Source organism: Microcaecilia unicolor, chromosome 4 (genome assembly GCF_901765095.1).
Source record: "Microcaecilia unicolor chromosome 4, aMicUni1.1, whole genome shotgun sequence".
Lineage (NCBI taxonomy): Eukaryota > Metazoa > Chordata > Amphibia > Gymnophiona > Siphonopidae > Microcaecilia > Microcaecilia unicolor.
The window spans coordinates 322,952,660-322,966,170 of record NC_044034.1 but is presented as its reverse complement, the minus strand read 5'-3'; the positions used below and the strand labels follow the sequence as shown (position 1 = coordinate 322,966,170).

Sequence of the window (13,511 nt, the reverse complement as noted above, 5' to 3'; positions counted from 1 at the left end):
TCTGTCCTCTCCTGGTTCTCCTCCTATCTCTCCCACCGCACCTTCAAAGTTCACTCTCATGGATCTTCCTCCACCCCCATCCCCTTATCTGTTGGTGTTCCCCAGGGATCGGTCCTTGGACCCCTTCTCTTCTCAATCTACACCTCTTCCCTGGGCTCCCTGATCTCATCTCATGGTTTCCAGTATCATCTCTATGCTGATGACACCCAACTGTATCTCTCCACACCAGACATCACCGCGGAGACCCCAGGCAAAGGTATCGGCCTGCTTATCCGACATTGCTGCCTGGATGTCCAACCGCCACCTGAAACTGAACATGTCCAAGACCGAGCTTATCGTCTTTCCACCAAAACCCACTTCTCCTCTTCCTCCACTTTCTATCTCAGTTGATAACACCCTCATCCTCCCCGTCTCATCTGCCCGCAACCTCGGAGTCATCTTTGACTCCTCTCTCTCCTTCTCTGCGCATATCCAGCAGATAGCCAAGACCTGTCGCTTCTTCCTCTTTAACATCAGCAAAATTCGCCCTTTCCTCTCTGAACACACCACCCGAACTCTCGTCCACGCTCTCATTACCTCTCGCCTGGACTACTGCAACTTACTCCTCACCGGCCTCCCACTTAGCCATCTATCCCCCCTTCAGTCTGTTCAGAACTCTCCTGCACGTCTCATATTCCGCCAGAACCGATATACTCATATCACCCCTCTCCTCAGGTCACTTCACTGGCTTCCGATCGGATACCGCATTCAATTCAAGCTTCTCCTTCTTACCTACAAATGCACTCAATCTGCTGCCCCTCACTACCTCTCTACCCTCATTTCCCCTTACGTTCCCGCCCGTAACCTCCGTTCACAGGATAAATCCCTCCTCTCAGTACCCTTCTCCACCACCGCCAACTCCAGGCTCCGCTCATTCTGCCTCGCCTCACCCTATGCTTGGAACAACCTTCCTGAACCCTTACGCCAAGCCCCCTCCCTGCCCGTCTTCAAGTCTTTGCTTAAAGCCCACTTCTTCAATGCTGCGTTCGGCACCTAACCCTTACCGTTCAGTGAATCCAGACTGCCCCAATTTGACTGCCCCTATCGGACCGACCGTTCACTTGTCTATTAGATTGTAAGCTCTTTGAGCAGGGACTGTCTCTCTTTGTTAAATTGTACAGCGCTGCGTAACCCTAGTAGCGCTCTAGAAATGTTAAGTAGTAGTAGTATTGCCAGACATCGTTGTCCCTGGATTTATGGCATTCATAATTTGGGCGTTTCAGTTTATAAAATGACTGTTCGGGTTTAGACGTTCTCGCATATTTTCGAAGAGGAAACCCCAACGGATTTCCTGTTCAAAAATGGCCATGAGATGGAATTTGTTTTTAGATGTTATGAGCAGGATGTGCCAATTCTGGTATTTATTTTATTTATTTATTTATGTATTTATTCATGGCATTTATACCCTACATTAGCCCGAAATAGACTCAAGTTCAATGTGGCTTACAAACAAACAATAAAGTGAATAAAACATAATAATGTACAGAATATAACACAAATTACAATAACTTCAAGAAACAAATTAATACATGTGCAGTAAGTAACCAGGGATTTAGACTATCTCAAGCACAAAAAAATTATTAAGGATGGATAGGTGAGAGCGTAATTAGGCAGGACTAGATAGGGAACGGGATCTTTTCACAAATGCCCCTCCACTTGTTCTGAGGGGAATTCCTGGGTGGGAATTCTTGCACATGCTTGGAAACTTTTTCCAAAGTTTTCTGAACTTTAGGTAGTGATGTCACAATCCTGCTGTCCAGGAAGAACATTTGTTACACATATGCAACTTTGCTTTACTGTATCATATGAATTACTTTTCCATTAACAAATTCAAGGGAAAGTAAACAATCAAGCAATGTATTAAGTTAGCCCAGTACAAAAGCATGTGATATGTGCTCTGGTTTGTTGAAGATGGACTCTTGGTACAGAAATGCCAAGTTACCCAGTTCTAGGCTGGACAATCTTGGATTTCTGACCACCCCATCCTGATGCATTATGGAGTGGTCAGAACTGGGCAGGACCAGGCACTCCAAATCCCACACTGCTTTGGGATGTAAGTTCAAAACCAAGACTGGCCAAAAATCTCCAGCCTGGAACTGGGTAACTTGGTACCTCTGTTGGGCTTATGTTTATGTCCCTAGTCATGCATCCAAGGTTTATACATTCCTTTCAAGAAAGCCAGTTAAAAGATTAACTTATTAATGGAACATAACCACAGAGGCATGGTATGGTCGCATTTTCAATATGGTAATACTAGGGCCTAGCTAAGGAATAGGTTATTAGAGTTAGTCTTCACTGCACCAAACTTGCTTTCGTCATGCTATCACCATCCAGCTAGATAGGCAATGTTTTAAAAGGTGGAGGATAAAAGATTTTTAAAAATATTTTTAACATTTATCCTATATAATAAAACGCACCTCCAACATTCTGAAGCTGACTGCATGGCTGAGGCATTCCTGCTCTCTGTATCCATCTCCTGAATTGACATCACGTACTTCCGGGTTCGTCACAAGCAGAAGTGACCAACCACACGAGGTTTCTCAGCTTCAGAATGTTGGAGGTGCATTCTATTAAATAGGATTGGTCAGTTCCTTGAAGCACAGCCAGAGCTCAGTGTCCTGCACAGTAATGCTCAGACACCAGAGAGAGAGGGGGGTAAGGTTACCATTCGTCCGGATTTCCCCGGACATGTCCTCTTTTGAGGGCATGTCCGGGGCGTCCGGCGGATTTTGCCTGCACCCACGTTTGTCCGGATTTCTGGACAAACGTCGGCGCGGGTGCGGGCAGGCGCGTGCGTGTGGGCGGGCGATCGGCGCCGTGGTAACCCTACTCCCGTCCCCTCCCCTTCCTTACCATGTTCCCTGGTGGTCTAGTGACGTCTTCGAGGCAGGAAAGAGCCCCCTCTTTCCTGCCTGGAGCGCTGCCTCCCCTGTCTATCATCCTCCTCGGTCTGGCTGGGGATTCAAAATGGCCGCCGAGAGTTGAACTCTCGCGAGGCCACTTCAACTCTCGGTGGCTATTTTGAATCTCCAGCCAGACCGAGGAGGATGCAGCAGGCAAGGACAGGCAGCGCTCCGGGCAGGAAAGAGGGGGCTCTTTCCTGCCCCGAAGAGAAGACCCTACTAGACCACCAGGGCTAGATAGTAAGTGAGGGGGGGAACCATGTGACGGGGGGCGGGGAATAGAGGGGCGGAACGAGGACCCGAAGGGGGCGTGGCGGGGGCGGGGTATGAGGCGTGGCGGGGGCGGGGTAGGGGGCATGACATGTGTCCTCTTTTTCAGAGGACACAAAATGGTAACCCTAGAGGGGGGGGGGCTGACACCAGAGAGAGGGAGGGAGGGGGGCCTGACACCAGAGAGGGGGGGAGGTATCTCTGTCACACACACACACTCTCTCTCTCTCTCACAGTTTTTCTCTCTCTCACACACTGTCTCTCACACACTCTATGTCTCACACTGTATCACTGTATCATTCACTCTCTATGTGTCACACAGTCACTCACACACTCTCTTGGTCTCATACACTCAGTCTCACAGAGAGTCTGTGTCTCACACACGCTGTATCTGTGTGAAACACTCTCTCTCACACTGTGTCTCACATACGCACTTGCACACACACACACTCATTCTCACACACACTCTCTCTCACAGACACACTCGTCGCAGACTCACTCTCTCTCTCACACACACACACAGTCACTCTCACATACACTCTCTCAAACATACACACTCCGAGGAAAACCTTGCTAGCGCCGTTCCATTTGTGTCAGAAACGGGCCTTTTTTACTAGTAAATTATATTACACATTATCCCAAGCAAAGTCGGGTTCAATGTGGCTTACATTTGACAATACAGGGAGAAATACATGTTTGAAAATAAAAGTGAGATCAAATAAAAATGCTACCAGCCGTAAGTAACGATCACATGGATACAGCAACTTACTGATACGTTCATTTGGTTTGTTTTGAGTGTACTTAAATGATAGCTGCGCGGGGGGAGGGGGAAACTGAGATTAACCGAAGTGGCTTCAATGTTTTGACATCATCTCGGCTCCTGTTTTTGTTCCACTATCCTTGGTGTCCTATTTTAGTCTAAGCTCAACTGCTATGCGCATACGTACTCGCCTGCTCTGGCGCAAGTTGTAAAGAGACGCGCCGACGCCGTGTGTCTCGCGAGACTGGAAGTTAAAAAGATGGCGGCGCCTGTAGCGGGCTCGGGATCCCCACGGGCAACTGGAGTTGCAGTGGTTGGGGAAGGAGACGGGGAGCCGGCAGCGGCAGAGTCCATGGCGGTACAGGAGGTGACAGCAGTGGAGTCCGAGAGCGGGTGAGAGAGACAAAAAGGGGCTGTGATGGGGTGCAAGAAGAGGAGGAAGAGAGAGAATCTTGTGTGAGGGCCTTGCGAGGAACGGGGTAAGGGGTGTGAACTTGTGAAGTCCATCCTGGTGGGAAGGTTCAGAAGTGGGAGCAGATAGAAGTGTTAGAGCCGCGCTAATGGCCTTGGTATAGGATTGGGTTGGAACTGGAGTGGCGAGGCTGAGTATCTGTACAGAATGTTACATTCTTAACAAAAATGATAAGTTTAGTCATCATAAAATGTTGGGTTTAAAGAGTGCTTGTCTGTAACAGGGATGCTGCTCTAGTTGATGTGACAACTGGCTTGGATACCGAATCCTCCAATGGGAAAGATATTGTGGTATGTATTGCTGAGTATTATGAATTGTGGGACTGTACCTGTTTACCCCTTAGACAGGGTTGGCATAGTCAGAAGATTTTGTGTTGCTGCTGAGATTACCCAGGCTGAGAAGGGCTGTGTGTTTTGTTTTGTTTTGGGTTTTTTTTTTGGGGGGGGGGTTATGTGCTTGATTTTTTTTATTTTTTTTTATGTACTTGAATCAGATGACTTCTAAATCATTTTTCTCATTATGCCTTATAATAGTAACATAGTAGATGACTGCAGAAAAAGACCTGCACGGTCCATCCAGTCTGCCCAACAAGACAACTCATGTGTGCTACTTTTGTGTATACCCTACTTTGATTTGTACCTGTGCTCTTCAGGGCACAGACCGTGTAAGTCTGCCCAGCACTAGCCCCGCCTCCCAACCACCGGCTCTAGCATAGACCGTATAAGTCTGCCCAGCACTATCCCCGCCTCCCACCACCGGCTCTGGCACAGACAGTATAAGTCTGCCCAGCGCTATCTCTGCCTCCCAACCTCCAGTCCCGCCTCCCACCACTGGCTCTGGCACAGACCGTATAAGTCTGCCCAGCGCTATCTCTGCCTCCCAACCTCCAGTCCCGCCTCCCACCACTGGCTCTGGCACAGACCGTATAAGTCTGCCCCGCGCTATCCCCGCCTCCCAACCTCCAGCCCTGCCTCCCACTACCAGCTCTGCTATCCAATCTCGGTTAAGCTCCTGAGGATCCTTTCCTTCTGAACAGGATTCCTTTATGTTTATCCCACGCATGTTTGAATTCCGTTACCGTTTTCCTCTCCACCACCTCCCGCGGGAGGGCATTCCAAGCATCCACCACTCTCTCCGTGAAGAAATACTTCCTGACATTTTTCTTGAGTCTGCCCCCCTTCAATCTCATTTCATGTCCTCTCGTTCTACCGCCTTCGTATCTCCGGAAAAGGAATGCCTTCCCCTTCACAGATGGCAGCAGGTGTTCTCTTGAAATCTCTTCCTTCACCTTAGTTGGTGAGAAGTATCTGTGTGAAGAGGCCAATTTGCTGTTGCTTGTGAAATGGGACAGCAGGAGAGAGAGTCAAAGTACACACAACAGTAAAAATAAAAAAAAAAGCACCAAGGGCCATTCAAGCATGGAATAGTCAAGAATCCTTTATTAGACCCAACATGGGCTATGTTTTAGCATCAAGCGCCTGTGTCAGGTCAGTAGAATCAATTTAGGATAGTGAGTTAAAGCCCATATAATTGGCGAACCGAGGCCGATCTTGTCAGTGGAGAGCAAAAGTGTGTCCTAGCGTCCCAAACTGTTCTGTAATATGTATTGCCCTAATCGTATCCCGTTCTGGGTTTCCTAGAAAGAAAAGCATATCATCTGCAAATAAGTAGATTTTCTGTTCTCTTCCCCCTAAATGTATCCCTTTTTGACATCTGATGTTATCTTAATCTTAATTGCCAGGGGTTCTAGCATCTGTAGTAATGGAGATAAAGGGGCAAACCTGAGTCCCCCTCTGAAGGGCAAAAGGCTAGGTCAGCTTCCCATGGATCTCACAAGTTCTTCTGGCTGATGGTATAGAATTTGTATCCACTTCAAAAAGCCAGCTCTGATACCATATTATCCTAATACCTACTTCATAAACTCCTAGTTTACCTGATCAAATGCGTTGAGAATCCAGATTTGCCAACATTGCCCGTGTTCTTCTGAGGCTGTTTACCCATAATGCCATAATTACCTGAAGTGTGTTTACTGATTCATAGCTTAGCTTCCTAAGATGACTGCTGTCTGATCGTCATTTACTAGTTAAGGTAAAATTTGATTAAGTATATGTGTTGGAATTGTGGTTATAAACTCAAAAGAACCAACACCTACTAAAAAAACAGCCCAATTAATCACAAAACAAATTGGGGAATACACACAAAAAAAAACAAATTTTTTTAAAACCATGGGCTCCTGCACACACTTCATGCAGAAAATGACAGCCAAGGGGGAGAAAAAACTTTTTGGATTTGTTGTATTCCCTCGGGCTGTTTCTGGGGATTAAGTTAAGACAAACAGCAGGCAAAGTCCAAGGCAGTGGTGATCAGCATATTTCCCAGGAGAAGGAGGTAGACAGCCACAGGCCCAGCAAAGTGAATTCAGATCCAAGAGAGAAGCAGTGGGGTGGGGTCCTTGACCATGTGTGAGGAGATACCAGTGGGCCGGAAATGTGGGGCACACGAGAGCGAACAGCTTAGTACTGCAGTTTGTCCAGCATTAGGCAGCAATGGCCCGAACTTGGCTGTAGGTTGGCGAGTGCCCTCACAAGAGGCCCTTCTGTTGCTGCATCTGAACCCTTGCCACCTCTGATGGCCACTGAGCTGTTGGCTTTGGTGAGAATGACAGCTACCTTGGCTGCCACACAACACAAAGTTTGGGACACACGAGGGCAATGGTACATGGTGGTTTGGGGGGAGCCCCCAGGGCCCGAAATGGTCACCCTGATCATAAACTGTCAGGCAGGTGTTAGAAGGGGAGTTATGCTTGAGCAGGGTTCTTTCCTCCTCACCGATAAGATGCACACCTTTAGGGGCCCAGCCAGCTCTCCTGCCATTAAGGTGAAGTCATGGAAAGTTCCACTCCTCAGGAAGAGGGACCAGATATGATGTGGGACTGAGATGGAAGCATTTGGGGCTCTCCAAGCAAGGATCACTCCCTTCCCTGGAGTCCCATGCCCTGGATGTGTCCCTGCAGGAGGAAGAGGACTTCCCAGTAGTCAGGCTATTCAGAAACTAGGTGTTGGGTCACCTAATAGTCTCTATAGCTTCTGTCGTGCAGCTCTTGTGTCCCCATACTGCACAAATCAACAGATGAGCATCCGTTCTAGAGGGCCTTTGGAAACTGCCAAAAGCCTTCTCACTAGTTAGGGCCTCTACCAGATGGTCCTAATATGAAGGGAAGTTTTGGAAGGTATTCTGAAGGGTGCAAGGCTCTTGGGAAGACTCTACGTTCTTCCCCGAGAGGAGCTGGACAAGTTGTTTTAGCTTGCCAAAGGTGGATGTCGTGGTGATCAAGAAGATGACTGTCAGGTTGACGGGAGGGGCAGCCTTAAAGATTGCCCTTGAAAGAAAGGTGGAGCAGATCTTCAGAAAATCATTTTCCTTAGCAGTACTAGGCTCCCAGATCTTGGTCAGAGTCTCCGATGGCAGTCCAACTGGAATCCTGTACTGCATTCTTGGCAGATGCCTTGCACAATTTGGTCTAACTATGTTTCATGTTGGTGGGATCTGGTTGTGGCACAGAGGTGGTTATGGCTGCAGCGTTGGGTGACAGATGCCACATCCAAGACGTACTTCAGTAAGTTACTCTTTCAGTGGTGGCCGCTGTTGGCAGATGCCACATCTAAGGCACACCTCAGTAAGTTACCCTTTCAGTGGTGGCCGCTGTTGGCAAAGAACTGGAGAAGATATTGAAGGGTGTAGGGTAGACTGAGCCACAGGGGCTGCCAGATGACACCAGTGGGTCTCAGGGAACAGAACGTGCTCAAGAGACTGGAGGAGGTTGCCCCTCTCTTTGTGACCATCTGCAAACCCTCAAGATCCCAAGCCCTAAAGGTGGGGTGGGGGGGAGGAAACCCTTTTGTGGAGCAAGAAGGGCAAGAGATGCTAGCCCCTTCACCAGCTTTGCCACCTCAGAAAGGTCCCAATGATGGTCAGCTTTTCAGGGTGATTGGGCGGCAGGCTCAGCCTTTTCTACCACCTTATCTCCAAGCAGTGGGTACTGGGGTGATTCTTCAGGACTATGCTATGGAGTTCATAGAGCCTTTATGATGCCCCCCCCCCCCCCCCCCCCCCCCCCCCGTCAAAAGACAGGCCATTCAGGACACCTTTTTCAGCATCTCGGGGCCTGTGACATTATTCCATCAACTATGTTGTACCAGAGAGTGGCAGCATTTTTCAACTCATCCTGGATCAGGGCCTCCCTTAGGGTCCTATACTTCAGAATACAGACAGTATACTCTGTGATAGCCTCGGTCAGGCCCAGCGAGTTCTTCACCACCTTGGATATCAAAAAGGTTTAACCCTGCATTTCACCATCAGAGCTCCACACAGGCAGTGTTCTGCGTGTTTGTCTTGTCTTGGAAAGACACTTCCAGTTGTAGGCAATGTCATTTTGGGCTTGCAATGGTGCCTTACTTCTTTTGAGGGTAGTGCTTCTGGAGTAAGGCCACCAAGTCCATCCCTATCTGGACAACTGGCTCCTCTGGACAGATTCCAAGTCCGACTCAAGGGGAATCATGGAATTTGTAATCAGTCAGCTCTAGCAGCCACACCAGATTGTGAACTTCACCAAAAGTCATTTGGTTCCATCGCAGATCATGGAGTACCTGCTTGTACCAGATCATGGAGTACCTGTGCAGCGCTGCATACGTCTAGTAGCACTATAGAAATAAGTAGTAGTAGTTGACACCAAGCAGGGTATGGTAGTCCTGACAGGAGCAGATTCTCAAGCTCCAGGCACAGAAAAGGGAACTCTGTGCACAAGGAGCTTTGAGAGCCTGGGATTTGTGGCAGTAATCCTGGAGATGGTCCCATGGGCTAGGGCTCGCATGCGTCCCCCATGGATTGTGCTGTTCTCTCTTTCTGGGCTCCCTGCTCCCAGGACTTCAAAGCTTGACGCCTGTGGGATAAGCCATCTCACCTACTTAAAGGAATGCCTCTAGACTCTCCAGACTTGGGATGGTAGTCAACTACAGATACCAGTCTGGCAGGTTAAGGGATGGGTTGTTGTGAAGTGCACCCTGCATAGTGCCACTGGTCTGAGTAGTAGGTGTCCTGGTCCATCAGTTGGTTGGAGACCAAATGCATAAGCTTAGTGCTCAGGCGGTTCATTCCTTTCATCAGAGGGAAGGTAGTTCAGGTGATGCTGGACAGTGCCACAGCAGTGGCCTACGTCAACAAGGAACCAGGCATTCAGCAGTGGCACTGGAAGCCAGATGGTTGTGCATTTAGGCAGAGCAGTATGTTGCAGCCATATCGACAGGCCACATCACCAGGGCTGAGGAAGTGCAAATAGATTTCCTCAGTCACATGATGCTGGACCTGGGAAAGTGGGATCTGAGCCCAGAGGTGTCGGGCCCACCATATTTTGACCTGATGGCATCCTATTAGAATGTGGTTCCCACACTGCTTCAGCAATAGACGGGAGATGGGATCAGTGCTCTATATTGCCTTGAGTGAATTCCTTCAAAAAGGCGGTAAATAAATCCTATTAATAATAGTACAGCTTTGGCCCCAGCAGGGTCCTACACAAGGTGGCCAGCCATTCTTGCCACAATTATCAATTTGTTCAGTGAATTTAAAAACTGAAGTTTTTTTTGAACATTCAAAGACAGGGGGAGAAGTATGAGCTAAGACATTTTTCTAATTGTAAAACTGAAAAGGTTGTCTATATGATTATTTGCCCCTGCTAACTTCTGTACGTAGGGAAGACTTCAAGTACTTTAAACAAAGGATTATAGAACACAAAAATGCTATTTAAAGGGGAGTGGTAGACAAACCACTTGTAGACCACATGATTAATATGCAACATATATTTGAAGAGTTGTGCTTTTTGGTAATCTATAAGATAATGTCACATTGGAAAGGGGGTGATGTGGACCGCAGGCCTCCTTCAGGAAGAACAAGATTTATTTTAAAACTGGATGCTGTTGTCACCTAAAGTGTTAAATATGGAATCAGATTGTTTGGCATTTTTCTGATCTAAAACGGACAGGTATCTTTTACTTTTGGAATGACATGTATATGTGTAGTTATAAAAACTATGAGTTCTTTTAAATGAAATAAATTATTGATTTCTATATGCTCTTGCAATATTAATGTGTGGAGTGCAATATATATCTATGGATTTAATGATTTATTTATGGACTACTAAAAAAGGCCCGTTTCTCACATAAATGAAACGGGCGCTAGCAAGGTTATTATGTAATGGCGATTATGTTTTTAAGGGAATCGTTAGGCGAGTTGTGGTGCGAGTTCCGTGCTGCCCCCCCCCCCCCCCATTGGTTACGATGGAGTTTTAGCGGCGCAGGAGTCTGGACGTCAATGGCCAGTTGTGGCGTGAGTTCCTGCCTCGCGGCCATTCTGAGTTTGACACAGCGCTCATTAACACGTACGGCGTATGGGCTCCCGAGTCCCAGGCCCCCCTCTCCTCTGAGTCCCAGGCCCCCCTGCCTCCCTCCCTCTCTCTCTTCCTCTCCGAGTGGCAGCCCGACCTGCGCTGCCCACCCTCTTCTCCCAGTCCCCCGCCTGCCCCTCACCTTCCTGCTTGCTGCCCAGAATTTAAAAGTTCTTACCTTGGGGTCCGGTGGCAGCAGTGAAAGGCGAGCAGGCTCGGCGCTTCAGCCTGCCTTCCCTTCTCTCTAAGCTCTGCCTCTGGTCCCGCCCTTGCGGAAACAGGAAATGAGGGCGGGACCAGAGGCAGAGCTTAGAGAAAAGGGAAGGCAGGCTGAAGCGCCGAGCCTGCTCGCCTTTCACTGCTGCCGCCAGACCCCGAGGTAAGAACTTTTAAATTCTGGGCGGCACACAGGAAGGGGAGGAGCAGGCAAAGGACTGGGAGAAATTCCGTTCCGGGACTTCGGGCGGGTCAAATATTGGGGGTGCTCGAGCACCCATGGAGTTGGCGCCTATGCCTCCATGTCCAGCAATTCTTCCCTCCCCTTCCCTCCATGTTCAGCAATTCTCTTCTTCCCTGTCATCCGTGTCCCGCGATTCTGTTCTCTACTGTCCTCCCATCCCATCCATTCTCTTCTGCCCTGCCCTCCCCTCGCGATTCTCTCCTCCCCTCAATTTGTACCTGAACATTCTCTGGCTGGCTGGCGCTGGCTTCCCTTTCCTCTCACTGTTCCGCCCTCTGACATCATTACGTTTTGATGTGAGGGCGGTGCAATGAGTGGTTAGGGATGTTATGAACTCAGGCATCCAGACGTAGAACGTTGGAGGTGCAAATTATTATGTAGGATAGGATAATAGAGATTATTATTGAAACATTTTTTGTATAAAGGATATTTTAAATATTCACGCCCTTCCCATTATGCTTCTTGATGACACTTTAGCTTTTTTTTGACATTTATCAATTTTTGCAGCATTCTGCGCTTTTCTCAATTGTTTTAAAGCTTGCAGCAGTAAAATTGCTTGTTGTGACCCCCCCCCCCCCCTTCTGTTGGCTGCAGAAGGCAATTTTTTCGGCTTACATTGCTAGCACGGCTTTGTAAAAGAAGCCCTAAGTGTGTGTTTGTATATGAGATGTATGTTTTTTTTTATTTATTATTATTTTGATTTTTATGTTTATGTGCATTTTTTGTAGTGGAAAGTTCAGCCCTTGATGCAGCCTCTAGGAGGTGAAACGTGGCCATGTCTGGCATTTGTTCCAATAATTGTGTGTGTTCTCTTATTGTGCTCTTCTCTGTTTGTTAGAGGACAACCATCCATTCCTTTTCCATTCCTCTTTCACTTACTTGATGGGCTCCTGCTTCCCCTATGTAGTGGCAAAGGAATCTTGGTCCAGAGGCCAATTGTGATGGAGGATCAGAATCCCTTCTGTCTTATGACCTGGCTCTTCAGAGGCAGTGTCTGAGGAACAAGAGATATTCAGCATTGTCCATTTCTACTCAGAGCCCACAGGCAATCTTCCTCAACTGATGTCTGAGTTTGGAAGCCATTTGAACAGTGGTGTGGAGCAGGAATTATCCTTCTGGAAGGTGAAACTGGCTTCCATTCTAGCCTTCTTGCAAAGAAGTCTGGTACAAGGGCTAGCTCTGAATTTTCTCAAGGTTAAACTTGCAACCATTTCCTGTTTCTGGGGCAAGATTCAGGGAGTTTCCTTAGCAGTCCAGCTCAATGCTGTAATGTTTTTGTGCAGAGTCAAATACATTGTGTCACTGCTCTAGAATCTTCTTGGTATAGTGTTTAAATGTCTTGGGGGGGGGGGCACCATTGGAGCCCTCGGAGGACCACTCTGAAGGTCCTGACCATAAAGACTACCTTCTTGGTGCGATCCACTTAGTGAGATGGGTACTAACACTTACAGGAGAAAGCCTGTATCTCCATTACAAAAAGTGCCATAGCTATCAGGACAGTCCCTTCATTCTGCCTAAATTGGACTTGCCATTAGGATTAGGGGGGCTGGAGATCCACCAGATCTTCAGCTCCCTTGGCCCTCGAGTTGGATCATGATCAGAGATAATGATGTGCTTAAATTTGCATTCTATTATCTCTGATCATAGGGGCGCTATTTTTTTGAGCACTGTTTGGAACAGCGCGGGGCTTATGATCATCTGCCCATAGGTGTGCTGCTGGCAAACTTATTTAGAAAAGGCCTGTGTATTTGAGTAGTTTTTGAAACATTCCGTACATAATCTGGCACAGCATTCCAAGGAATTGGCCCTGAAGTTCTAAATAAAGACTCATGATAAATGGTGTACTTCTAAAAGACCCTTGTCAGCAGAGTGCAAAGAATGTCATAGTGTGTACATTTTCAAAAGAGAGGCTATACAAGGTGGAACATCATGTAATTTGCACACATCAGTTTATTTTTCAAGGGAGGGGGATTTTCTTTGGGGTGGCACTTGCTGTTAAAGCCTGTCTGCTCTAATACTGCAGTTTTATTGCCCAAGTCCACAAGTTTTAACAGTACAGTTGTAAATATTTATATTTCTTCCTTATATTATTTGGGAAACTTTCATGAATTCAATAATTCATTTTCTGTACTATAGGTATATTATCACATGCAGCAGTTTGTTATACACAT

At 47.5% G+C, this 13,511-nt stretch overlaps 1 protein-coding gene across 2 annotated transcripts in view; it reads left to right on the top strand.

Moving 5' to 3' along the window:
- Positions 1–4,257: 4,257 nt before the first annotated feature.
- Positions 4,258–13,511, top strand: part of ASH2L (ASH2 like, histone lysine methyltransferase complex subunit) — a 51,726-nt gene continuing 42,472 nt past the window's right edge. For both annotated transcript variants that reach the window (XM_030201948.1, XM_030201947.1), the window contains exons 1-2: positions 4,258–4,365; positions 4,668–4,734. In XM_030201948.1, the coding sequence (XP_030057808.1) occupies positions 4,325–4,365; positions 4,668–4,734 (108 nt within the window). In that variant the 5' untranslated portion in view covers positions 4,258–4,324. The remainder of the gene's footprint in view (positions 4,366–4,667; positions 4,735–13,511) is intronic.